The 27,020-nt window shown below is 37.1% G+C and overlaps 1 protein-coding gene across 1 annotated transcript; it reads right to left on the bottom strand.

Moving 5' to 3' along the window:
* Nucleotides 1-9,755: 9,755 nt before the first annotated feature.
* LOC107092034 (E3 ubiquitin-protein ligase TRIM39-like) lies at nucleotides 9,756-24,069 on the bottom strand. The gene is made up of 15 exons (XM_015386309.1): nucleotides 24,029-24,069; nucleotides 19,715-19,949; nucleotides 16,839-17,075; nucleotides 15,306-15,466; nucleotides 15,110-15,191; nucleotides 14,960-15,036; nucleotides 14,806-14,869; nucleotides 14,625-14,713; nucleotides 13,894-13,983; nucleotides 12,606-12,701; nucleotides 12,417-12,520; nucleotides 12,134-12,242; nucleotides 11,840-11,984; nucleotides 11,687-11,713; nucleotides 9,756-11,156 (listed from the first exon to the last, which is right to left on the bottom strand). Exons 2-15 carry the CDS (start codon nucleotides 19,923-19,925, stop codon nucleotides 10,621-10,623), a joined length of 2,028 nt encoding a protein of 675 aa, XP_015241795.1. The 5' UTR covers nucleotides 19,926-19,949; nucleotides 24,029-24,069; the 3' UTR covers nucleotides 9,756-10,620.
* Nucleotides 24,070-27,020: the final 2,951 nt, after the last annotated feature.

Raw genomic sequence — 27,020 nt, 5'->3', positions numbered from 1 at the left:
GACTAGCTCTTTAACAATACAAGTCATATCTAAATCTTTTATCTAGGCAAACCTATTGAACAACCAGATATCATACGGGTCCTAGTTCCTGAGCTGAGAACAGGTTATAACCATGCCTTTCCAACAAGACAAGGCAGAGCCTATTTATATTGTCCAATCACCAACAGACTCATTTATATTGCAAAGCTCACCATGGGAAAGAAACTTAGAGAATAATTCAATTTTGTCTTATCTCACCTTTTTACGTCATTCAACATTTCAGCTTAGAAAATGACGAACAGAACGATTTCAGCATTGGAGTAACATTTATTTCACCCAAGGAAAAGCACTACATATGAAGCTACAATTGTCCCATTTAGTTTTCACAAGCCCCAGGTGAGTCCTTCCTGCATTTATGACAAGTATGCTTTATGCAGTGCACACAACGCTCAGTGCTGTGGTTCCAGTGGTTCCTGTTGCACCTGGCCTGCTTATAATAAAAATGAAAAAATCTTAAAAAAATAGAGTTTAGGCAAGGCAAGGCAAGGCAAATGTATTTGTATAGCACAATTCAGTGCAAAGTGCTTTACATGATTAAAATACAGTAAGATAAAACAGAAACAAAAAAGAATATTAAAAACAGTTGGACTAAAGAAAATCTGTTTTAATTGAACTGTTTATCTAGAACAGTTGAAGGCAATCCTAAACAAATGTGTTTTTAGTCTTGATTTAAAGGAACTCAGGCTTTCCGCACTTTTACAGTTTTCTGGAAGTTTGTTCCAGATAAGTGGGGCATAGGAACTAAATGCTGCTTCTCCAAGTTTAGTTCTGGTTCTAGGTAAGCAGAGCAGGCTGGAGCCAGAAGACCTGAGTACACTGATAGCAAGTCTGTGATGTATTTAGGTGCTAAGCCATTCAGGAGATTTATAGACTAACAGAAGTATTTTAAAGTCTATTCTCTGAGATACAGGGAGCCAGTGTAAGGACTTTAGAACTGGGGTGATGTGCTCTACTTTCTTAGTCTTAGTGAGGACACAGGCAGCAGCATTCTGGATCAGCTGCAGCTGTCTGATCCACTTTTTAGGCAGACCTGTGAAAACACCGTTGCAGTAATCAATTCGACTAAAAATAAAGGTATGGATTAGTTTTTCCAGATTGTGCTGAGATACTAGTCCTTTAATCCTGGAAATGTTCTTGAGGTGATAGAAAGCCGACCTTGTAATTGTCTTTAAATGCTTTTGGAGGTTCAAGTCTGAATCCAGTACTACACCTAGATTTCGTTTAGCACATCTTCCGAAAATAAGTTGTAGTATAAACTAGATGAGGTTTATCTATGTGTGCTGCAAGTTTTGTGGCACTACACTGATCTATAGTGTAATTATTGGCTGTTATATGCTTATAATAACAAAGACAAAAACTCCAAAAATACAGTTTGGCCTATCTTCCCAAAGTAAGAAAAAAAAGTATGTAAAAAGTGTAAATATACAGTCATATGTTTACTGTATATTACTATTTTTTAAATGTATTTCTTACTGTTTTCAAGGCTGCACTTTAAAATATGAAATTGTCTAGAGCTGTTCTAAACAAATTTCTTTTTGTTTACACTTTTGTATACAAAATGACAAAATAAATCTGTCTGAGGCATAAGTGATTATTGGCTTTTCTATGCTTATAATAACAAAAACAAAATCTCAAAAAATACAGTTTGGCCTATCTTCACAAAGTAAGAGTTGTAGTATGATCCGGATTAGGTTATCTGTGTATCCTATAAGTTTGGAGGAATACAATGAGCAATAGTGTAGTCATTGCTCATTTTACTTGTTCTAATAATAGAGTAGAGGTGCCATTTGTCATTTAGGCTTTGGAAATTCCTCAGAAAAGTATTATTTTCAAATCCAATAAATGTGATAATAATCCACCTCTCCTTGGTGACGCTTTTAAATGTTTCTCTCTGATTATTTTGCAACTTGCAGACTTTGCGGAAGAGCAAGCTCTGCATAGGTTCCAATGTAATTCTCTTAGGAGACTTGTTTTTAGGAAACTACGATTGTAGCTCACTGTCTGCCCTGCTGTGGTTGCGGAGAGGTGTCTATTTTGTAGAATAAATCATTCGCTGGTGAGTTATTAATCCGGAAAAGCCAAATCTGTGAATATATTGCCAACTTTACTGCAGTTTCACAATACTGTCTGTATGTCTACAGCGGAAGAGAGAGGAGAGATCGCTTGAGTTATATTTGCCCCATAGTAAATAGGGCAGTTCATGGTCATTATTGTATAAATATTGTTGCGTTCTACAGCGTTCCAGCTCATGCAGCTATTTTCATTGTACACATCAGTTATCGTCTGATCGCTGCGCTGCTGGAAATCATTGCGGTGTTGGCGACAATGATGATGTAGACCTAGTTATATGTAATTACAAATATGATTCCCCCCCCTTCTCTCAGGTAAAACACACTGAAGAGAGAGACTTTAGCTAAAACCGAAAATGAAGGGAGTGGAATAGTTCTCCAGCCATGGCCCTGATGGGGCATTTACATCTGAAAAGGCATTCATGAGTTGTGAAGTACTGTTGGGGGGACTGGAGGCTGAAGAAAATTCTGGTATCTCCGGGATTTCTAGTGTTGAAGACCCTGTTTAAAGAAGCACTTACCTGACGTTGGCCCACATCGTTGCACCTGAGGGATCTAATTATCATTAGACTGCTCTTTACCTTTCCCCTCCTTTTCTGACTGCTGATCGCTTTCAGTTTCAATTCATCCAGCTGTTACTTAGACTTATAAAACTTTATTGTCTTTTTGTGTACATAGTGTACACAAAACGAAACTTCGTAAATGATGAGACCTAAAAGGAAAGGTAGTTAGAAGGATCTGTTAAGTTAGGAGGGTTTTATGATTATGTCTTGTTGGAAAACTTTTTAATGCATTTTAATGCATCCAATAAAGAACACATTCACATGTCCTGGGTCGTCCAATGGGCCTCCTCCCTGTGGGACATGCTGCTCCATCCGGAGTGATAAAAAAAGGAGGTGCTATGTCCTCCAGCAGTCTAAGCCAAGCAGCAAACTATAGAAATAGCTCAGCAGCACAAAGACAAAGGAAAGCAACAGACAACTTGAAAAATATGTTTTTGTTTTCTAAAAGCAGGTTAAGCTAACCAAACTAAATCTTAACTTCATTCAAAAACCAATGTCCAATCCATCATCTGAAGATGGAACTTATAAAAAAAAAAACCTGAGGGCTGACTGCAACACCTGTCTTCCATCTGCTCATCAAGGAAGCCCTATTTAAGGAGGAGGAGGCTGACACTTCCTTGCCAGAGTGTTTGCCAGTAATGGTAGAGCGAGACCTTAGCCAACCAACCTGATCTGTATCTCTGATTTTTGTGAACCTGCCTGACCCTGTTTCTCTCCGCCTCACAGATCGAGTCCTGTCTGAAAACCTGAAATCCTGGAGATTTATCTCTGTCTGGAATCTGCCTGCCTGCACTCAGTTAAGCCTCTGCCTTTGCCCTCAGCCCTCTGCCTGCCGACTAGCCTCTGGACCCTCAAGGTTTCCCCCCCAGCATCTCAGTTCCACCTTTGAGCAGGTATTTACCCCTTCATCTGTAAAACTGCAGTTTACCTGGATAAACTCTAACTCCTCTGTCCTCCTCAGTGATGTTCCTCCCGTGACCTGTCTACCGAGCCAAGAACCTGTTCACAATAACTGTAAATTTGTAAATAAACCTTTGAACTTTTTCTCTGTTTCACGAGTGTTTCTGCATGTGGGTTAGACGCCTAGAACCCAACATGACAGAACACTCTGGCCAACAAACTAGCCCCGCGGAAGCACTCAAGAGGACTTTGGAACAACAGCATGTCTTCATTCAGAGCCATGACTCCGCCCTCCATGAGCTTAATGAACGCCAAGCTGAAACCAACCGCATCCTGCATGAAATAACTGACTTTCTCCAAACACCCAGCTCTCAGGCCGCTACACCTGCAGTTGAGGCCGTTCAGCTTCCGGTTCAGGATTCCAATCCACCTCTCAGGTCAGAAATCCACCCATCATTTCTTGAATTCCCCCCATCTCTCCCTGAAAGATTCTCTGGTGATCCAAGTAAGTGCAAAGGATTTTTGTTTCAGTGTTCGATTATTTTTAATCATTCACCTCAGAGCTTTTCGTAAGATGGAAGAAAAATTTATTTTAGCACTTTGAGATTTTTTTTAAATGTAAAGTGCAATACAAATAAAATGTATTATTATTATTATTATTATTATTATTATTATTATTATTATTATTATTATTTTATTTTGTCTCATTTGTCTGGTAAAGCCTTGGAGTGGGCGGAAGCTAAATTCTCTTCCGAGATAAATTATGGTTGTACTTTTGAGGAATTCATTAAGGAATTCAAGCAAGCTTTCAACCAAGACACAGATAAGACCACTGAATCCCGTGGATTGCTTGAAATAAAGCAGGGAAACAGAACAGTGGCTGAATTTTCTATTGACTTCCGGGTTAAAGCGGCCGCTTCCGGTTGGGGAAAAACTGCGCTTAAGAGCGCTTATTTTCACTCCCTAGATGAGTCTATTAAAGACCAGTTGGCTACTCTAGATGAACCTAAATCCTTGGAGGAGCTGATAAAACTGACTATCCGCCTAGATAACAGGCTGCGAACCAGGTCTGTAGCCAGATCCAAGAGCCGAATTTTCCCAGTCTCTGTTCTTCCTGAAAGAGCTAATGAAGTCTCTTCTTACACAGAGTCCTCTGAAGCCGAGCCCATGCAGATCGGTCACACCAGACTCTCGTCTGAACAGAGACAAAAGAGGTTCAAACAGAACCTCTGCATGTACTGTGAAGAACCAGGACACTTTGTCTCAACCTGTCCCGCTAAGGTAAAAGCCGGGGTCCGCCAGAGGAAATGAGGAGTCTGGCGGACCATCATCAAACTGAAAAATCTCCTCGACTTCTGTTACCCGCAACTCTGTTTTTCAACGATCAATCCCTCACTCACTTCCACCTTTGAGCAGGTATTTACCCCGTCATCTGTAAAACTGCAGTTTACCTGGATAAACCCTAACTCCTCTGTCCTCCTCAGTGATGTTCCTCCCGTGACCTGTTGCCGAGCCAAGAACCTGTTCACAATAACTGTAAATTTGTAAATAAACCTTTGAACTTTTTCTCTGTTTCACGAATGTTTCTGCATGTGGGTTAGACGCCTAGAACCCAACATGACAGAGGCTATATAACTAAAGTAGCACAATCAGAACTTTGAGTCAATAGATGTGTAAAAGTGGTAAAGAAATGCCCAAAAAGACAGCTATTTCTGAAAACTCTTTCTAGAAAGTGTTTTGAGAAACAACTCATTGCTCTATTACTACTTCTCAGCGATGCTTTACTTTGCTACTTTATTACTACTTTTTTTTACTAATGTAGAATAGTTCAAGGGGTATGAATTACTTTGAAAGATATTATTTTAATTTTATCACAGTCTAATAACACCAATACAACTTTCACAATTACAACATTCACAATTAAGGCTCTGATTGGGTCAGAATAGCAAAAATAAAAACAAACCAAAAGCTCCAAGGTACTGATGACCAGATAATCTGTACAGAACCACTGAAATAAAAATACTTCTAAGCACAGTGGGTAATATTTATATAATAACAAGTAAACCAGTAAATACTATTGAGCTGTCAGAAGGTAGAAACTCACAAACACAACACACCCACATATTGTGGTTTCTCTTCCAAGGAAAACTGAAACTTAAAACCTCATGGAGCAGAATACTGACTGCAAAGGAATCACATGGAAACTATTTTTGTTTTCTAGACTTTGCCTCTGTGGTTTGACATGCCCCAACAGTGATCAGTCAGGTTGCTCAACACCAGTTCCAACAGAGAGTCGGGCACAGGTAGAGCTGCTCATCCTGATGATGTCAGCAGCAACAAGGTCAGGTTCTGGTGTTTACAGAAGCAAAAAGATTGTAGAAAAAATGGTCACACAAATATGGACCTTATTTACCTATATAAGAATAACATAACAGTAAAGAGTTATAAGATAAACAACAACATACTGTACTGTAAAGTGTTTTAACAATATAAAACTGTACACATGAAAAATAAATAACCAATATTCAGCTATGGACATTTTTACAGTAATGGATATTTCAAAATAGCAGCAAAATCAGAGATGTGCAAAATGACAGCAACATGTTATCTAATGGACTAAGGTAGAAACTGTGCAAAATAGGCATGAATGTAACAACTTATTGAGATTGTTGGGAACAATGGTGGTTAAATAGTCTTGCAGCTGCTTGGAAGAAGGATCTGTGATAACGCTCCCTGGTTCATTTAGGTTGCAGCAGTCTGTCACTGAAGGAGCTCTCTACTTAAGCAACAGCTTCATGCATGGGGGGAAACATTATCAAACAGAGACGTTAATCTAGTTAGAATCCTTTTGTTTCTCTCTTCCTACACTGAGTCCAGAGAGCAATTTTAAAAGAGATGAAAAAAAAAAATAAAATTAACAAATGCAAATAGTCGTTTATTTGCTTATTCACTTATTTATTTATACTTTTATTTATTTAAATGCATACTTAGTTCTAGATTCATTTATTTATACTTTTATTTATTTATTTTTATTTTTTTTTTCATATTTGTACATTTCCACAAGTATTTACTTCAGTCTCCTCTTGATGAGGTGGGTGATTCTAACATTTGTCTTCAGTACTATTGGATAACTGTGAGAATCACACAGAAGCATTATTACATGGATGCACATTCATGGAAGACATAAGATGCATTCAGAATGAACCTTGCCTCGCTGGGAATGTGGACTGTGTCACTGAACTTATTGATGAATAAAGATAAGCAAAAAATTTGAAAATAAATTTCCCTTGGAATGTATTGAGTGTGTCTCATAGTTCTATCATTATTCTGTCTATTAACAGAAACTTGTATTGATTGATTTAATTTATTTAATTTCAGACTCAAGGGTCACACACTACTATCAACCAAAATACAATGTAAAACAGGAAAGAAATGTAGAACTAAAAAATTATTTAAATATTATAATTTATCCAATTTTTTTTTTTTTGTAAACCTACCTACAATCAACAAATAGCCTGTTAGTAATAAGACTACACCATGCAACACAGAAGTATTGAACAATTAACCAACCATAGCCTGATACTGCATATTCATTTTATTTGTGGATTTTTTTTCACATTATTTATATAACATCTGTAAGTTTAACATGTATTGCAACAAATAATCTCCATCTATTAATCCGCAGCCCCTCTCCCCCACCTTTAGATCTCTCTCTGCCCGGCAGACTGATCCGATCTGGCGGACTTATCCAATATTCCGCTGTACCTCCGCGGTTAGCCTCTAGCTTGCCCGGGCCAGCTGTAGCCTCTTCAGGGCCAACAGTGTTCTGTTTGCCCAGTAGGCTTCTAAGATCTAAAGAAAGCCTATGATGAACAAATATTTGGAATAAATATGCCACTGATAACTTTTTTCAGTACTTGCACATTTTGAAATAATGAACTGAAGGAGGACATGTATAGGGGCTTTTTTATTTACAAAATTTGGATGCAACCTGTCCATTTACCAGTAACAGAAGAGCATTTTCCCATAATTGCTGTCACTTTAGTTGCTTCAGATCAACTGTGGCTGCTGTCTCAAATGACTGGTCTTCGTCTAATCTCTTGAGTTTCTCATGTGCTCCAGACGTCCGACGCAGACGGGAGCACATACATATAAAAAGTGATCAGATAGGCTGCTGAATCACATGATTCCTAGGGGAATCCAGTGGGGCAGGAATAGATTTGACCCATGATCATATGATCGGGAGGATACAGCATTAAAAGGTTAATGGGAGCAGGCGGTAGTGGGAGCCTGTATTAATTCATCAAATTAATATTCAAATAAAATCATGTATCTTTTGATTTTATAAAACATGACACCGGGCTACAGGAGACCCAGTATTCAGCCTCCTTTCTTTCCCTCTTTAGCCCTCAAACCCCACTAATGTGCTTGTAGAGTTGTCAAACTCCCTAGCCAACCGGAGCCTTAGCGTCATTATGTCTGCTATAAAAATCATTGCGGGGGAGAGGGGCTGAAGGTCTCTAAGCAGATACACTCCCAATCGCTTCTGTTTTTTTTTTTGTTTTTTTTTGCTACATATAAGAACCCAGTTTCTGCTTTTCAGAAAAAAATCTGCATGTGTGTGTGTACTATATTAAAAATCATGACTAAACTTTTATTTATTTATTACATTAGAAAGACCTTGTTGATTCAAAGCTTCGAAAATTATAGTGAGATGTATCATTAAATTAACACAATAGAAACAAATACAGTAAGTTTGCATATGACTTTATCTAAATGAGAATGGGAAAAGGGTCATGGCAATAAAATGACCATTAATTCTTCACCTTTAATGACTCATAAGTTTATAATTTTTTATATTTCTTTTCAGAGTGGACTTGCTTCTTTCTTGGTCCACGTTTGTTTTGGTCACAGTTCTCAAAACGGGGATGAATCACCAGCACAACAGAAGTACTGTGAGATAGCCTTCCTGAACAGCTGGAAATCATTGTGAGAAAAGCAGCTGAGAGAGCTCCATGACCGATAAAAGGCAGCCAGCTGTGCCCCCTCCATTTCTAAGGAACCACAGCGGTAGAGGAAACAATTTGCAGCTCCTAAGGGGAGCTGCAAATTGCTGAGAGCATAGCAGTAAATCATAGAGGGCTACCAGGCAAACAGAGCGCTATTGGTCTGGAAGATTCAACAGCTTGGCCGGGCTACCTGCTTGGTTGACAGAGTTCTTAAGGTAAGGAAGAGGTGTTGCTTTTGACTATAAGGAGCACGGCGGGACATGGGTGAGGCCTGCTGTGCGGGAGTCAGAGCAGGAAAAGATGGTGGAGGCTAGAGGCTACCTGCTGCAGAGTAAGGATCATAGGCTAAGGATCAGAGGAGCCTGCGGGCGGGCAGAGCAACAGAGTGGGATGAGAGAAGGCATCAGCCTGTTGGCGTCTGTGTTGGAGGTAGGACGGTGAAACAGCCCTTCTATGGCTAAATAAAAAAAAGCTTTTTAAAAAAAAAAAACATCCACCACACATCTCTTGAGAACTTTCCCAACTTTATCGTTTGTCAAAATTATTTAAAATTATTATTTTATCATTTGAATAAAAAAAATAAAACTGGTGTCCACTGCCTCATCGACTAAAACAGTGGTGAACTCAGTATTTTTTTCAGCTCCTGATTTTTATAACACGATGTCAATCTAGTATTGAAGAATTTATTAATTCGATCCTGTCAACTAATGTTGTGGTTCATGTTGATGCTTTCTGCAGTTGTGCAATTTTATCAAAATATATGAATATTAATATATTAAATATGAATATATTAAATAACTAGAACTGGAAGTTACAGATAAATAATATGTCATTCAAATGCACGACAAAACCAATAAATGATTATCAGTTATATTATTATAACAGTAATTTGGGTTCTTTGTTCTTTTACATTATGGTTGGACTCCTGGATCCTCTGTTTAAACCCGTTGCCTTCACCAGATTAATCATTTAGACTATGGTTATAAGCAGAGTTAATAATCACCAATCAAATAAATTGTCTCATTTCACTCAAATATTAACCAAAGGCATATGGATTTGCCTGGAGTTATAAATCGTTCACTGTATAAAATAACAACAAAAGACCATTGGTTAAAATAGAATGGTGCCTTTATTAGCTAATAACTGCTGCCCCAGTATTATTGTAATGTGTAATAACTAACAAACTCTAAGTACTACCGAAAATAGTGTTATTTAAAACATTGTGAAGTGTTATTTAAAGAGTATGTCCTGAGCGATCTCAGGAAAAGAAACAGAGAGAGAAAGCTTCAAGGTGTAAACACAGGTGTAAATTTCCCCAGTAATTTTAGAATCAGACGTCATGAATGCAGTGGAATCTAGAGATGGTTGTTCGACTACTTTAGATAAGTAGTCACTTTTAGCACTTAGATTTAAACCTGCAGCTTAATCCTTTTTGATGCAATAAAACCACATGTTATTCTTCCAGCTGCTTCCAAGACAACCATATGTTTTTTAAGCTTAAAATCACACACTGTACACTGGACCACTAAATACAGATGTGGGAGGTAAATAACAAGCGAGATCAGCAGACAAAACATTGTTAAAGTATTGTATTCGAAACTTTATGTCCCATAAACACAACCTGCTTGACAACCTAATGCAACACCCGTCATTTTTCCTTTCTCATACATTTCACATCATTTACTTTTAAATCTTAAAAAAAAAATCTAAATATAAATATAGATTTTTACAAAACTCAGCAGTCAAAATTTCTATACAACATCTACAAATCACCACACATTCATATTCACTTCAAAAAGTAAGCTATATATTTCAAAATGCTTTGATTTATTTTTGGTGTGACGACAGTGATTCTATAAATGGCTGCTGTTTAGTTATAGTGTCTGGTAGTTTTACATGGTGACCTTTTGAATTAATGTAGTCTAATGGAAAGGTTGTATTTTCTATTGCATGGAGAGGCAATATTTACTAGTGGTGCCTGTAATTACATTATCCACTCAGGACAAGTTAATCATGCTCTTTACTGAATGACCTCTGATCTTACACAGCAGATATAATCAAAGGATCAGAATTTTTATCATCCTTTTTAAGATGTGGACTAAAATATGGGCAAATGTCATCCCTGAACAAACACTCTGTGAATGAGAAAATGTGCAGCTCGTTTATCACATCATAAAAAGACACAACACCTTCCTCATAGTCGATGAACACTCCAACTTTCTGAGGTTTCTCCTCCATAGGAAGGCTTGTGGGCGGTACCGTCAGTGCTGCGTATTTCCTGTCTTCAAAATGCACAGCCACCCAGTAACCATTGTCCGTGTTCACATCAATTATTCCTTTGCGGTTTGCACTGCGCCGTGCCACACCTAGATCCCAGCCGGTTTTGTTTTTGACATCCACTTCCCAGTATGACCTCCCACAGTTAAAGCTGTTCTTCCCAAGGACGCTGCCGAAGATGTCAAACCTCCCCGGAGAATCTGGACCTTTTATCTTCTCTCCTCCATCTCTCACTTTTTTGCCATCATTGGACAGTACAAGACTCTGATGGGCCGTGGCTGAGTCCAACTTTACATCCACTGTAGGTAAAACAGAAAACAATTGAAGAGTTGCTGTAAAGCATCATCAGACCCCTGTAAGGAGGTCTCTGACTTTAAAAAAGCTTTTGCTTTAAAAAGCAACTCTAAGCTATTAAGTTCCCCTTGAAAGTTTATTTAATTATTGCAAATGTTGTAGTTTATAGCCGCTTTAAACAAGTTAAATGCTATTTTTTGCACAAACTGTCAGTTAAGCTGAATCTGAAATGTTTAACTAAAAAAAAAAAAAAAAAAGCTGAAAAAATCTGTAAAAGTATCATTTTATCTTTCAATGTAAACATGTCCCTTCATTGTCCCACAATGGGGAAATTCACTCTCTGCATTTAATCCATCCCCCTGGGGAGCAGTGGGCTGCCATTGTGTTGTGCCCGGTGAGCAGTTTGGGGTTCAGTGACTCAGAGTGGCAGTCTGTGGGAATGAGTGGGAGTCAAACCCAGAACCTCGAGGACCCACACAAAATGCTCTAACCACTAGGCCACCACTCCCCCAATTTATACTTAAATGTAACATACCTGCAAATGATGCAATCCTTTTCAGCTCTGTGGAAATAGAAGTAAAATATAAATGGAACAGAAATCATCTTACTCTAAAAAACAAACAAGGAAGCTAAGAAAGAAAAACACAAAAATAAGGCAAAAAAAATAAAAATGACAACAAATATTCACCTAGACGAGAGAGATTTTCCAGATGCCACTGGATCTCTTTCATCAAACTAGATGTTGTAGCTCTCAGGGTGCCAAAGGAGAAGGAGGTGTCAAGATCTAGGTTTTTTAAGTCTTTGAGGTCAGTCAAGGCTGGAGGTTGAGAGGTCTGTGGGGTTCAGAGGGAGTTTGAGACGGAGTGCATTAGTAGTAGTAGTTATAACTAGCCAGGGAAAAATGCAAAGATTTGAAATGCTAAATGGAAAAGATTGTTTTTTTCAAGTATGGTAAAGTGGCCCAGAAGATACATTCTTCTACCTGTGTAGAAGGATTTCTGTCCAGTTCATCCATTGATTTTCTGAGGCTATCAATTTGTCCTTGGAGAGTCTGTAGAAGATGCTCTGCCTCTCTTTTGACTTTTTCTTTCCTGAGAACAGAACAGGATTTTAGTTGGAGTCTGCCATCAGTTTATAAAACATAATCAGATACTGTAGGGCAGTCATTTGAAGCACGTGTAGTTAGTTATTTTATATGTCACAATGGGAGGCAGTGTAAAAGCATCTCTAAGGCCATCAAAACAATTATTAAAAACAGTTCTGACCTCTTCTCCAGAGGCTCCAGGGCTTTCTGCCGAGCAGCCTCCACCGCCCTGCTCACCTCTGTGAACACACTGTTGATCTGCAGCCACTCAGCATCCAAACTGCCCTAAAACAGGGATGGGAGCATGCAGTATGTGTAACAGATGTTCTGAAACTAAAATCCAAAAACTGCAACAGTTCCTACAGCTTACCTTGCAACCTTTTGCAGCTGATTTAACTTCAATCATCTTTCGCTCTCGTGATTGAATTTTCTGCTGTATCTGGACCTTCATCATGTTTTTCCTTGTCTAGACGGGAGGAAAATATATAGGCAGAATTTTTTTATACTATATAATTTTTTATGTTGCATGTTTTCTGCACTAGATTTGCAAAGCAACTAGTACTGGACTTGATGGGTAGGAAGATGGCAGTCTGTTTTATTTAGGTGTTTTCATTAGTTCTTTGTTTTTCCACAACCTGAACAGATCCATAAAATGATTGAAATAATGCAGTTTAGTTCATTTTCATTGTTATTATAATAAACTTTCCCGCACTCGTAGACATCTTTTGTTTTCTTATGTTTTATCTTTATTTTTGAATTTAAGATATTGTTTGTGCTGACACAAACATTATAACAGGTGTGTTTAAAAAAAAAAGGAAAGTTTCAGGATTTTGTTTTTATGTTTCATATTTTTTCCAACTAAATGAACCTGCGTCCCCTCAGCACTGAAATTTGTGTCTGGGTCTTAAAAAGCTGATTCCTAATAGAACTGTTTGATTATTAGTTTTGATTTTATTTTGTTTTTGATTTTTATTTATGAAGAAACTGACACCGGTGTTTAATATTGCAGAAAATTCTTTGGTTTTAAGAATTATCTGGTATAAATGTTTTGACCTGAAAAATCTTAAACCACCAGTAACATACGGATTCTTCTTTCTTAGCTTAACATTCGTATAGAAAACCTTTTTTTTTTTTTTTTTTTTTAATCAATGCTCTTAGTGTGATAAGCTTGGTGTAAAATATTCACCTAAATGGATGAATAATGCCTAAATTTTAAATGGCGTAAAGTGTCAGTGCATTTTGTTTGACACATCTATTTTCAAAAAAATTTTTTTATTTTTTCATTAATAGTTTCATAGTTTTAATCAAAAGCCCGCATAACCCCAGGTTGAGAAGCATAACCACAAATCCTGCCCAATGTGACTAGGATTTGTGGCAAAATATGGTGTGATCAGATACATAAATATAACCAAAATACACTGGAAAAGATAATAGGTGAGGTTTTAAAAGATAGAGAAAATAGCAATCAGTATTAAATCTTATGAAGATGTTGGTATTTCCTTTATCATAAACCATTAATGTTTTAAAGGGATCATGATAACTCAGGGAAAACATACTAATATGAATGTGACTTAAGAAGATGATGACATTTCCATTATAAAAAAACTAATATGTTTCAGTCTGCAAATATTGTTCTGTCTTAGATAAAAAAAAATTACCTGACATCTTTCAGCCTCTCTTTCTTTCTCCTTTTCATCAATCACTGCTTCTTCCTCTGTGTTTTTGAGAAGCTGCTTGTTTTCAGAGACCTATTTGGAAAAATGAGCAAATCCTTTAAGATAAAACAATTAACTACCTTTAGAATCTACTATTAAAATTTATATTGACCAGTGGGAGGACAGTAGAACAGACAAACATAAACGTCAACATAGGTGGTTCTCCAAAATTAGATTAAAAGTAAAAAAAAGTAAAATAAAACATCATTCCAACTACGGTTCAAAACTTGGTAGTGACAGCATCAAGCTAATCAAATTTTCCTGTAACACTGAGTCTTGTTTCTTCTGAGTTCTGGTCATCATCTTTTTTTTTTTATTCAGTGCTGTTATCTAAAAGAGTCAGGACTGTGACCATAGAGTTTCCAATATCTGTTTTATAGTATAGCAACACCATCTATAGGTGTTAATATAATTACACCACCACAGCGGAGTAGAGGGTTCATTTATCCTACTATGACTGGGATAAGGGTCGCTCACCACTGCAGGCTTTAGTGTATTTCATGGTAAAAAAAAAAAAAACCTTATGTAAAGCAACATCTAATAGCCATTGCATGAAAAGGATTTCTTAGAGTATTTTAAATTTTTTGGTCAGTATAGTCTAGGAGAAGACAACCATAAACAGAATGAATGTGAATTTAAACAACACTTTCTACTACATATGAAATCTATGATACCTTGGGTGCAACAGAGGAAAAGTCAAGCATTCTTCTGGCTTTGTCCAAAGATGCAGAACCTTGATTGGGCGGTGACGGAGTCTGGAAAACTGCAAAGGAAAAAGATGATTCACACAAATGGTCGCTCGGTAATATTTAACATGTTGTTCATGAAACCTAAGTAATGTGTTGGTCTCAGTACATGAAATTCCAGGTGAAGAGCTCAGCTTAGTGGTAAAGATGTCTGACGGTGATGATTTATCTGACTGTAAAGGAAACAGGAAGTTAAAATTTAAAACTACATTTTTAAGGGCAGTATCATCTTATGTATATAAAAACTTTAACTAGTTTGTTACCTGGATACCAAATGTGAACCCGAGAGATGTTGATGTCTTTTCAAGCGTTTGTTTAGATCCCTCTTCATTTTGGATCACTGTAGGAGCAATAAGAATCATTGAGCTAAAGCAGCTTACCTGTTGTAATAAAAATGTTATGGTAATCCTTACTTTGTGTGCTCATGTCCTGTTCTGAGACTTGTGTCATTCCATAAGTCATTTGTGTTGTTATGTTTGGAGACATTAAAACTTTCTGTCAAACAGAATTAAAGAGTTTTGAGCTTGTTCACAACCATTTAAACCATTAAGTGGTTAATTAGATACATTATCATTAGAATCAGAAATTAGTATCTTCATTTGATTATACCTCTTCCTTAACCGGAGTGCTCTGAAATGTCCAGCTGTTGTTTTGGGTACTTAGTTCACGCTTGTTGCTCCAGGAGTTCAGGTTACTGTCTGGGAGATTTTTATTTTGTGGCGTGTAACCTATCATCCCCTGAGTACTTCCCAGGTCAGTGAAAGTGGTGACTTTGGAGACACAGCAGTATTTGTTGATTAGAAATACAGTGTCTGGGGTTATCATCAATTTCCAGGCAGTGACAGTTGTGGAACATCTGCTTTTTAACTGTTTTGCCAATATAGCTCTGGAAATCCATGTCCCAGAGATAGATAATAACCCAACTGTGTCATGTAACCATTATGATTGTTACATGACACATTTTTGAAAATGATCTAGAGAGTAAAATCATATACAATGCAAACAGTGAAAGAGAGGCATCAAAGGTAGAGGGAGTAAGAATGAAGACAGGAATGAGGGAGGAGAGGATAAAAGAGGGAAAACAAAACAAAAAATGCATAAACTCTTAGAACTCTGCTTACGCACCTACAAGAGAGGAGAGGGAAAGAAAACAAAAAACGAAACTACAGCAAAAAAAAAAAACAAGACAACCAACAATACCTTCCAGAGAAGTGGGTATCCCTATATGCTTATGGTGCTTACACAATATTACACAATATTATACAGTATATCTGTAGCTGCAGCTTAGTATTTAGTTTTAGTTTGTATCCAACAAGGTTTTGATGTAAGAAAAAATTGTGTTTAAAGCTACAGTGTGTAATTTCCAGCGACATCTAGCGTCCAGACTGCAGACCGCAGCAACCTGAACATCTCCCGCCCACCGCTTCTCCCCCCCAACAGTACGGCGAACATTACGGGACAAAATGTCTTCCAAGACGTCCGCATCACCTACCTTCTCAAGTGATGAGGTTTGTTTACATAGATAATTTTAATACTGCCATCTATTGTTCAGTACCGTCTCAGTTCATCTCTCTCAAGTTGCAGTAGTTACTTTCGAGCGTAATGGGCGATCTCGCAATCGCTAGTTTGTTGGCTCTGCGCTGCCGTAGCGCAAAAATGTCTGCCTCCATGGCTGCGAGACCGGCTCCTATGTAATTATAAATAACGAATTATAATGCAACGCAAATATTAAGGTTAAGAGGCTAGGCTCGTAGATGATGATAAATAACATAGTTATGTATATATTACATTTCTGACTGTATATCCCTGTAATTATTACACACTATAGCTTTAAGACAAGACAATTTTATGCGCATATAATGTTTGACAAACATAATTTCTCACAACTTAGTTATAAGTCAAGATTAATTTAGTTACTTTACTTCTCTGCATTTGTTATATTTTCTAGATTTAATTAACAAAAACATTCAAATTGCTTTGATTTATCATGAGGAACTATGGTGATGAGGCCTGCACTCTTGAAAATTTCTACTCAAAAATTTTCTATAAATGACCACAGAAATTGTGCAGACAATGTTGAACTTTTCATTGTTTTTTTTCAACAACTGCAATATGAATGTGTTTCTGAATTGAAGCACTAACCAGACTTTAGAGGAGGCTTGAAGATGTCTGCAGAAGGCTCTTCTAAACTAATCAGACTCGGCTGGTTAAAACCTGAAGGAGTGCTGAATAGTTTGCTCTCCGGGATGTGCATTCCCTTCGGTGTGCATCCCATCTTCCCCTGGTGAATTCTCAGCCCCTGGTAGGTGGTGACTTTGGACCAGCCACAGTGGCAGGTCTGGAGGCTCATATCGAACAAGTTGTATTCACAGTTCTGGCCTGAATAATACATAGAAAATATGTTAAGTTATTTAAAATCAGATATGCAACCAATTTTTTGTTTACTTTCTTTTTTGGTGTGTTGATTAGGTCACACCTGAAGCTCCTGTATATGTAAAACATATTTTAGGAAGAAATTCAAACTGAGCTTAAACATTAAAATAGACCTTTTATTCTTAAATTACTTTATTAAAATGTATGAGGCTCCATGGCTGCAAACACTTAAAATGCTATCATATTAGTGTGCATATGCTTCTCTATGTCTTTTGTATGTCTGCCTCTGCCTGCCTCAAACTTCAGTTGACCTCAGCAGATGGCTGCTCACACTGAGCCTGGGTCTGGTGAAGTTTTTTTTTTTTTTTTGTCAAAGGGAGTGTTTTTCTACTCCTCTGTCACTGCATGCGTAGTTGGTTCGAGGGATTGCCTCAAAGTCAACGGCAAAATGCAAATAAATATTTATTTCTCTACATGCTAATCTAGGATGAGCGAGTTTTGCAAGGTTTAAAAATAACTCAATGCAATCAGCTGGTTTTCCTTAGATAGAAAACTTTTAGCCATTATGACTGTATGATCTGAATATGTTGTTTCTGTAAAGTGCCTTAATATGACATGCAATAAAACTGAGCTATAAAAAATAAACTATATTAACTCCTCATGAAGTGAGCCACATTGCACACTTATGTCTAGTATATTAAAGGAATAGTACACCCAAAACATGATTAGCCTTCATTTTCTACTCACCCCCATGCTGAACAAAACTCTGGAGTACTTTTTTGATATCTCAAATGCATCTGGAGATCTGGGAGGCTTCTTGCTGTCTGCTGACATTCAAATAATGGAGGTGTATGGTGACCGAGACAGAAAGGTCCATAAAAGTCCACAAAAACGTGTCAATATTCCTCCATACTGCTCGTCCAATGTATTCCAAGTGTCCTGAGTGGGTAGCATCCAGAATTTACTCGAAACTAAGTCATTTAGAACGTTTTAGAGCCTAAACAGTAGTGTATAGGATTTCCTAATAGCGCCCCCATGCGCGCTCACAATTCTACGGAAGCCGGCAGACCAAACCGGAAGAAAGTGCGCATTCAGCGTCTGCTCTGCCGATAATGCAAGCGTAGAAGAAGAAATGTGCTGTTTACCTGTGCAAAGAAAGAAACAACGAAAGAAAAATGTCTGAGGACTTCAGTGTTGAGGAAGAGCATGAGTTCTTTGCCGAGCTGAATGCGCTGGTTTGGTCTGCCGGCTTCCGTAGAATCGTGAGCGCGCTTGGGGGCGCTATTAGGAAATCCTATACACTACTGTTTAGGCTCTAAAACGTTCTAAATGACTTCGTTTCGAGTAAATTATGGACGCTACCCACTCAGGACACTTGGATTACATTGGACGAGCAGTATGGAGGAATATTGACACGTTTTTGTGGACTTTTATGGACCTTTCTGTCTCGGGCGCCATAGACCTCCATTATTTGAATGTCAGCAGACAGCAAGAAGCCTCCCAGATCTCCAGATGCATTTGAGATATCAAAAAAGTACTCCAGAGTTTTGTTCAGCATGGGGGTGAGTAGAAAATGAAGGCTAATCATGTTTTGGGTGTACTATTCCTTTAACACCCTGCCTGTGCTTTAGAAAAATGTTTGTCTCTGCTCTCTCTGTTCAGCATCTGATTTGTTTAGATGCAAAAGCTGTTCCTTTTAGGTCTCAACGTTTTAACAATCACTTCACTTTTTTTAAGGTTACTTCTACCTATAGACAAAGAGACATGCCTTTTAAGTCGCCTTCTTTTTTCTTCCTATTGATAGTTTGGGATGACATATATAACCTAAATGGCAACACTGCTGAAACTATGTTTGTAGTTATTGTTTCAGAGTGCCAGTCTGAGGATATTATTGTTGTGTGATAATTTCTGACCCCACATTACCACTAAAACATTCTCAAAGTTACAGGATATAATGATAATCACTGAAACATTTTATAATATATTTTAATGTAAAAACAAACTTTAGAGTGCAGACACCTACCTAGATGCGACAGTCGACGGTGCACCTCTGAGTTCTCTGATTTTAATTTCTCTGCTCTCTATCCTTCCCTTCCTTCTCTGCCTGCTGAGTACTTTTGGTTTCAATTCAACCGACATTTAAAGGAGGCAATTCTTTAAAAGTTAATGTGCTGGATCTGTTCTCTTAATTAGGCTTCATTTTTTTTATTGAGAAAGTCATGCTTCTTAATACATTTTTAGCTGATTCCAAGAACTGCAAACTGAGCAGAACACCACACTGCACTGAATCCCTCCATCCTCATAGCTGAAAAAAGAATACATCTGTCTTTTTTTATATAATGAAAAAATAATGAAAAATTATTTTAATAATATTTTTTTTTAAATGTTGCCTTTTAATGTATAAAGCTGTTACAAAAATACCCAAATAGCAATAATCACAGAAATGAGAGTTCCCAGGAAGAGTCATTCAGACGAACAATTTAACACTTTACTCCTATTACACAATCATGAACTACTTCATGCAGGTATGTGTCAGAACTAAAAAATATTAGAGGTATTAGAGGTGTTTCATAAATGTTTTTACAATGTCGGCCATTTTTAATCTTTACGTGTGAAATGTTGCAGCCTTACTGTGAAACACTTACCAGTTGTCAAATGAGTCTTGAAGAAATCTGCAAAAGGTTCTTCTATTCTGATCAGACTTGGTTGGTAAAAACTTATTGGATTGTAGCTAAATAGTTTGCTCTCTGGGATGTGCATTCCCTTTGGTGTGCATCCTTTCTTCCCCTGGTGAGTTCTCAGGCCGTGGTAGGTGGTGACTTTGGACCAGCCACAGTGACAAACCTGGAGGCTCATTTCGGACAAGTTGTATTCAAAGTTCTGGTATGAAACACAGAAAAATACTAAAGTTTATTCCCATCAGATATTTAATAGCTGTGCCTTTTACAATCTTTGCTGGTTAAGTAATTAATTGAGTTGGGTAAGAAATTATTATTCAATAAGAGATTGAACTCAGATTGAACATATGAATGCTCCTTTGATGTCTAGGTAATTTTTTGTGCTGAGATGAACCATACATGATGCAGTATGATTACTAACCCTGTAGCCAATGTTTAATTATTAAATCAGTCTCATTATGGCATGGGCTCAATTTACACTGCAGGTCTTAATGCTTGATTGCGATTTTTTTTTGTCAGGTCTTGTGTGGCTGTTTAAATGATTGTCTGAAATTGTGTCCACGAAGTCACCTGCATGTGCAGAAAAACAATTACAGTAGGGAGTAAAATCATCTACATCAAACGACGCTGGGGGCAGAAGTGACCGACACAGGTGCAAGATCAATAACAAGACTTTTCAGACAGTTCATACCAGGTATCTCCGAGGACAAATGTCTGAGTGCGGCATTTTATTCAGCTGACCGGTTACAGTATGATCCCCCAAGTCTCTTTTGCATCTCCTTTCCACTTGTACACCATACCCCATGTTTGTTTTTTTTGGATTTATTCTTGTTCCCATGCTGTCAGTACAGAGTGACATCATTGTCACACTCATTTAAATGTGGGTCACTTGGCTGTTTAGACCGCAGAAGTGACTTGAATCGGCTTTAAAACCACATAGAAATTAAGCCCAGATCGAGTTAAAAAAAAGTCAGATGTGACTTGGCCTGTTGACACAGTCATGAAAATATTTCATCTGAATCACTTCAGGGCAAAAATTTGGATTGGGGACACATTTGTCTGCAGTGTGAACGTAGCCATGATGTCAGTCTTAAATCCTATCCTCTTAAATTTTAAAGGCATAATGATTATTTTTAAATCAAGTTAAGCTTTATTTTCACAATGTAACTTGTTTTACTCTATGTAATTATATTTTTGGTCACCATTTTTAGCATTCAATAAATTTATATTTGGTTCAGTATTTGGTCAGCTTCTTTAGATGTGATGGCTCTTTCAACAAATTTTGCATTTAGATAAAGTTCACTATATATAACGATATTACCCCTGCCCCTAGACAAATGTTGAAACTGCCACCAAAATATCTGTGTTAAGACGCCCTAAGATCCATGGCTAATTGTAGGGATGACTCGTGGGGGCTTTACGTGGATATGTTAAGACAACATTAAATAGCAGCTCACTTAACCTAGCCAAGCTTCATTGAAATACATAAAGAGAGCAGAGCGATGCTGGTAGTTGTGTCATTGAAAAAATATTTGAGGTGAAAAATTCTACTGATGTTGGTCAGAGGGTTTGGGCAGTCTTACTTTTATCAGTGAGTCCCAGGGTAGCTGTGACTACTCTTTGGAGTCCCCTAACCTGAAAGGAGTTACGGTGGATGAAAGTATGAATCGCCCTGGAGGTGTATGTCTCAGTGGGTTTCAGAATAAGCCTATCATAAAGAGTACCTGTATTTGTGATGTAGACGTATGGTAGTTGCATTAGCTTAAATTCTTAGAGCAGCACTAAGATGGTTTTGAGACAAATATTGTGGAACTAAATTATCTCTAATACAATTTAAAAAAGGACGATTACATCAAATTATTGACCCAGTTAATACACTTTGAGTTGAAATGAAGAAATGATAAAATTCTTAACTGTTTCTATCTCTTTAGTGGGACTGACTGTGTTGCACAGCTTGGACTGATTACATTGCTGTTTGCACACATTTAGAAAATGACTGCAGAAAAAAAAAACTACTAATGAAGAAAAGGTAGAAAAAGACAAAGAACAATGAGCATCAATAGGCTGAACTAACAGTCATTAGTAAACAAGATATAAACTGAAATCCTCCTTGGTATGACATGAAGAGCAATTCTGAGAACATTTCAAATATGGCATGAAGGCCATCATTTAAGTCTGCATAACAAACCACTTTTAGCTGACTGCTCCATGTTTACTCAGGGAGACAAGTTCAATTGTTTAAATGGACTGATAAGCAAACCAACTTTAATATTCCAGTGGAGATCCTGACTATAACCACAGGAGGTAGCTGTAATCCACTCTATCTAACTAGATCACATTCTTTCATGGATGTTTAATTGTTTAATTTAATGTGGTCTGCTCTCCGTTATTCTTTGGAAAACTTAATGCCCTTCCCATCTACTCTGACCGGTATGATGCTGTCACTGATGTTTCCCTCTGAAATGCTAAAAGTTACATTGCATGCCAATTTTCTGCCTCGAGGAGCTTTTTCAAATGTTCAACCTTTACATGTAAAATAGCTCAGGTTATCCAAAGCTATCTCTATAATTATGTTGCTACAGGCTTAGACTCCTAGAGGACATATATAAACCCTTTTCATCATTCTGCTTCATTCTACTGTATCTCTATTCTCCCATTCTGTAGAATTTGTTAGTTCAATCTCTAAGGTTATTCCCTCTCTACTTTTTCTTATCATTATAGCTTCATCTAGTCCAGGGGAAACCAATTAAAAATCAGTGGGGTCCGAATAAAGAAAATCAACAACCAGTAAAGGGACGGAGACATTTGAAATTATGATTAGTTACTTTAAACATTTACTTACTTTAAACACTGAAATAAAATGAGGTGTTCACGCATCCATGTTATACATTGACTTTTTAAATAAAAAAAAAAATAGAAAAATGTTTCCATTTTAAAATCTAAAGTAGAAACAACAACCGTTCAGTTTGGTATATAGACAAGTTCCTGATTCACATATTTTATAAACTAACCGTTTGTTATTTTTTTGCTTTGTTCTTTATGGCTTAATGAGAGCAGTGGGCTTTAGGCTGACCTGCAAGGCTTTAAACCTGGGTTTGAATGGAGACAAAGCCATTCTCAAGCACATATTAAGGTGCTCATTTTGAGCCTGGATCCATATTTACTTTTTAAGTATGTTCATGGTGGAGAATCCTGCTTCAGAGCAGCAGGTTGAGCCAAACATACTCAAAATGTGCAGGGTCATCTTTGAGCATGCAATTTCATTTTTCTGTCACCAGTTCACAGCAGTTCTTCCAGCAGTCAACACTTTCTTTCACTTTTTCTCATCATAGTTCAGTGTAGTCCTGTTTCTCTGGTTGTGAGTACTGTTAACCTCTGACATGGGAGCTGGCTAGGAGCTTGTCTACCTGGTTGCAGGAGCCATATTATTTTTTGTTAATGATAGAAAATGTTTTTTTGTTTTTGTGCATAATCTAGCTAAGTTTATTTTACTTTATTGTTTAATATCTGTTATGAGATTATGTTTTTTAGTTATTTAGTCATGTTCCTTTAGTTTTTGGTTAGTTATGATTAATTTAGGTTAATTATTTTTTTTTATAAATAGACTGTCAATGATAGGACCAGCATGCATCTGGGTGGGCGTATTGTTTTTTTTTTTTACCAGCGCAATAGAAACAAGGAGGAAATGTTTTTCTTTTTTTTGTTTGCTTGCCTGAGGAAAAAATAAACTGACAAAGGTAAAGGAGTTTACCTCGAACATTTTTTTTCTTTTTGCCTGCATCAAATAATTCCATGGTGCATCTATGGCCTTTTGGGACTTCCACTATTTTGTGTCATCAAAGCTGGGCTAAAACACTGGTTGTGTTTTTCTGTTAAGGTTGTATATCTTTAGGTTTTTCCATTCTTAAATAACTAAACAGTGATTAGTGTTTTGTGACCCAGCTAATTTGTAGCATTTCTCCAGATCTGTTTGCTGTGTTCCCTGGTCATTTTGATTGATCAGTGTTCATGAATGTTCAGTAACAAATCTCCCACGCCTTCAAACAACAGCTGAATCTATTTACACTGGCAGACACTCTTGTTTTTTTGTATTGGCAACGCTGCTGTTTTTCTGTACTGTTCAGAGTGCATTTCAAAGAATATTCCCGTCACATGAAGATATGTGACCCTATTTTACCTGATAATCATTATTTTTGCTAAAAAACACAATGCTCATTTATATAAAAGCCTCTAAACCTTATTTATTTGAAAAAAAAACAACCTTAAGGAGCAGACACCTACCTGGCAGTGTCTTACGTCGGGATACCTCTAGGTGATCTGATTGTCATGTCTCTGCTTTCTACTTTTCCACTCCTCCCCAACGCTTTCAGTTTCATTTCAGCCAAACATTGAGAAAGGTTTTGTTAAGATACTGGGTGGGATTTGTTGATTCAACTGGGTTTGACTGATCATGACTTATTAGGAAACATCAGCTAATAAGTACTTTACAACAGAGAAATTGTAAGCTTATTTGATCATTTAATAGCTATTAATTTCATACTAAACAACTGGCCTGATATTTTCCTCCCAGATTGTCTGATAAAGAGGAGAATTAATGGTTCTTTTAGTCACATCAGGTCTTGGAGGCCCTGAAACAGGAAAGCAGCCCCAAACTATCAAACGTCCTCCTTCTGTTACTTCTGTTTCCTGATTAAATTGATTAGTTTTACATTCGATATAACAAGATGCATACTTTCTGAAGAAGTCAGAGCTTTCTCTAAATAGTCAGAATTTTCTCCATCATTATCTTAGTTATGATCCAAGTTTTTGGTATATGTTAGATGAATCTTTGTCTTCTTTATGGTTCGCTACACTATACACCTTCAAAGTCTTCAACTTTAGCCTTACTGGTAAAACTTTACAATAAGGCACACAAAATCTAAATAACTACTAGAGAAAATGACCAGAACTTATTTAGGAACCCCCAGTTCCATCTTATTATGGGACTACTGCTTTTTTGCTGGGTAAACACAGAGTAACTAATGAAGAAGTAATGTGTAGTTACCAACAGTCCCCTAGTAAGAGCTGGTTAACTCCCCATTATTTCAACATTAATTAATCTTGTTTCCTTGTGAACTAAGCAGTGGTCCCATAATAAGGCTACTGCAGGCTGCGTGTCCCCTAGTAAGTGCTGCTTAACTACCTATTAGTTCCTAAATAGTTCCATCTTGTAGTTAATCATTTTTCATACCTTATTGTTAAGTGTTACCGTATTTTTTTAATGTTCAATAGTGACTTCGGAGGGCACTAATGGGAAGAATGGCTACTAACTGGAAAGTTTAAAACTTTTACTCCTAAACTAACTAATGGAAATGGCTTCAGAATACTGAAATATTTATCATTTAATTGATTGGGTATTATTTCCCCCCACGGCACAAATTCTGGTTGTTTGACAAACTGATTAATTTCTGTAAACAACATTCTGGTTTCCTTAGAATGTTTTTTTTTTTTTCTGTGGACACATGTGAAGAAAGTAATAAAATGGATAATGAAATAGATATCAGAATAGATTTGGAAGGTTACTGGTCGACCACATAATTGTGTTTGGCTTTGATAAGAAACCAACACCTGACAGGACTCCTAAAATAGTTATTGAATGTGAAACATTCAAAGGCAAAGGTACCCCAAACAGAAATACATTCAGTTTATTTAATAACACAAGCTTAGATGATTGTATACATGATACAGTTGGAAATGTACACAATGTTAAGAGTCACAAGAGAGCACACAGGTGAAGGAAGTAGCTTAGACCATCAGGTTCATCCTACAGTCAGTCCAATGAGTGCCTGGACAGTTTTGTTCCTCAGATATTTAGACATTTGTACACACCTCGTAAAGAGTTCCACATTTTGATATTACAGCCAAAAACATCTGTTTTATTTTATTATGATATAATCTGATAGGCCAGAACCAAAGCAGTGCATAATTATGTATCGAACCTTGCAGGGTTAACTTCTTTATTACAACTAACAATTTTAAATTGGATTTGTATTCATACCATAAATCTTTAAACAGTCCAGGAAATTAATATTAATTTAGTACATCTATTCACATATGCAGTTTTTCTGTAAAGGTTTTGTTACTTTATATATGTTTATGGTTGGAAAAAACAGAATATGAAATGCTTCAAGGCTTAAATTACTTTGCAAGAAATTATTTTGCTTTTAACAGATTAAAACTACATAAAAAAAGACGTTGACACATTAACAATAGCTATGTGTGCATTCACAAAATGCCCTGATCCAATTGGAATTTATATTTGGATTAAAAAAAATGATTGTATTGTTTATTTGGAAGTCAGTGATTGGAAACTCGAAGTATCAGATGATTTACACGGAAACGCTATGTCTGAAATAGTTTTGAACTGAACTCAGAGTGTTATAAAAAGTAAACCATTAAATGAAAGCGAGCCTGTCAGAAGGTAGAAACTCATAAACACAACACGCCCAGTTTCTGTGGTTTCTCTTTCAAGGAAAACGAAAACCTAAAACCCTGTGGAGCAGCATACAGACTGCACTAGAGAACAAGGAATCACATGGAAACCTCTTTTTGTTTTTCCAGACTTTGCCTTTGTTGTTTGACACGTCCAAACAGTGATCGCTCTGGTTGCTAAACAGCAGCTCAAACAGAGAGTTAGCTAGAGAGCTATTCATCCTGATGATGTCAGCAGAAACAAGATGAAAACAGGAATCTGCTGATTTTAATAAAGAAGTGACTGTTATGCTGCAGGCAAAATATACAGTACATGTGATAAACTCGCAACTTTGGTTACATTATATCACTGTAAAACAAGAATGTAGTACATTCAAATCCTTGATGATATTTTCATAGTAACTTATTGATAAGCACATGCAATGTTATGTTAGTATGTTACGTATGTTAGTAAAACTAAAACATAGTTAGATACTAGCAGCTACAGACACCAGTTGTTGTACAGTTTAATTTCACTACTCCATTTACTATCCGTCATCATCCATCCATCGATCCTGTCCCACTTCATTCATTAGAATCTTCGTGGGGCTGGTACCCGTCTCAGGAAGTCTATGGGTGCAGGCAGGGTACACCTAGCCTGGGTGCCATTCTGAACTTAGTCCCGCCCACAAAGTTTGAGGTCGGGGAAGTTCGGTCTGGCTCTGCTCCATAGTAGCGCGAGTATTATCGCCCACTGTCAGGCGATCCAATCAAATTGTCAGGGCGGGCTTTATACGATGATGGACAGATGACCAACAGTAAC

Source organism: Cyprinodon variegatus, unplaced genomic scaffold (assembly GCF_000732505.1).
Source record: "Cyprinodon variegatus isolate N-32 unplaced genomic scaffold, C_variegatus-1.0 Scaffold364, whole genome shotgun sequence".
NCBI lineage: Eukaryota > Metazoa > Chordata > Actinopteri > Cyprinodontiformes > Cyprinodontidae > Cyprinodon > Cyprinodon variegatus.
The sequence above is the reverse complement of the archived record's forward strand: the minus strand, read 5'-3'. Positions and strand labels throughout refer to the sequence as shown.

Excerpts from the sequence above, each read along its gene's own strand:
- LOC107092034 (XM_015386309.1), bottom strand. The coding sequence starts at position 19,925 with ATGAGCCTCCAGGTTTGTCACTGTGGCTGGTCCAAAGTCACCACCTAC. Across the intron at positions 12,521-12,605 it reads CAGCTGCAAAAGGTTGCAAG|GGCAGTTTGGATGCTGAGTG; the intron begins GTAAGCTGTAGG and ends TCCCTGTTTTAG. Across the intron at positions 11,985-12,133 it reads ACAGAAATCCTTCTACACAG|ACCTCTCAACCTCCAGCCTT; the intron begins GTAGAAGAATGT and ends TGAACCCCACAG.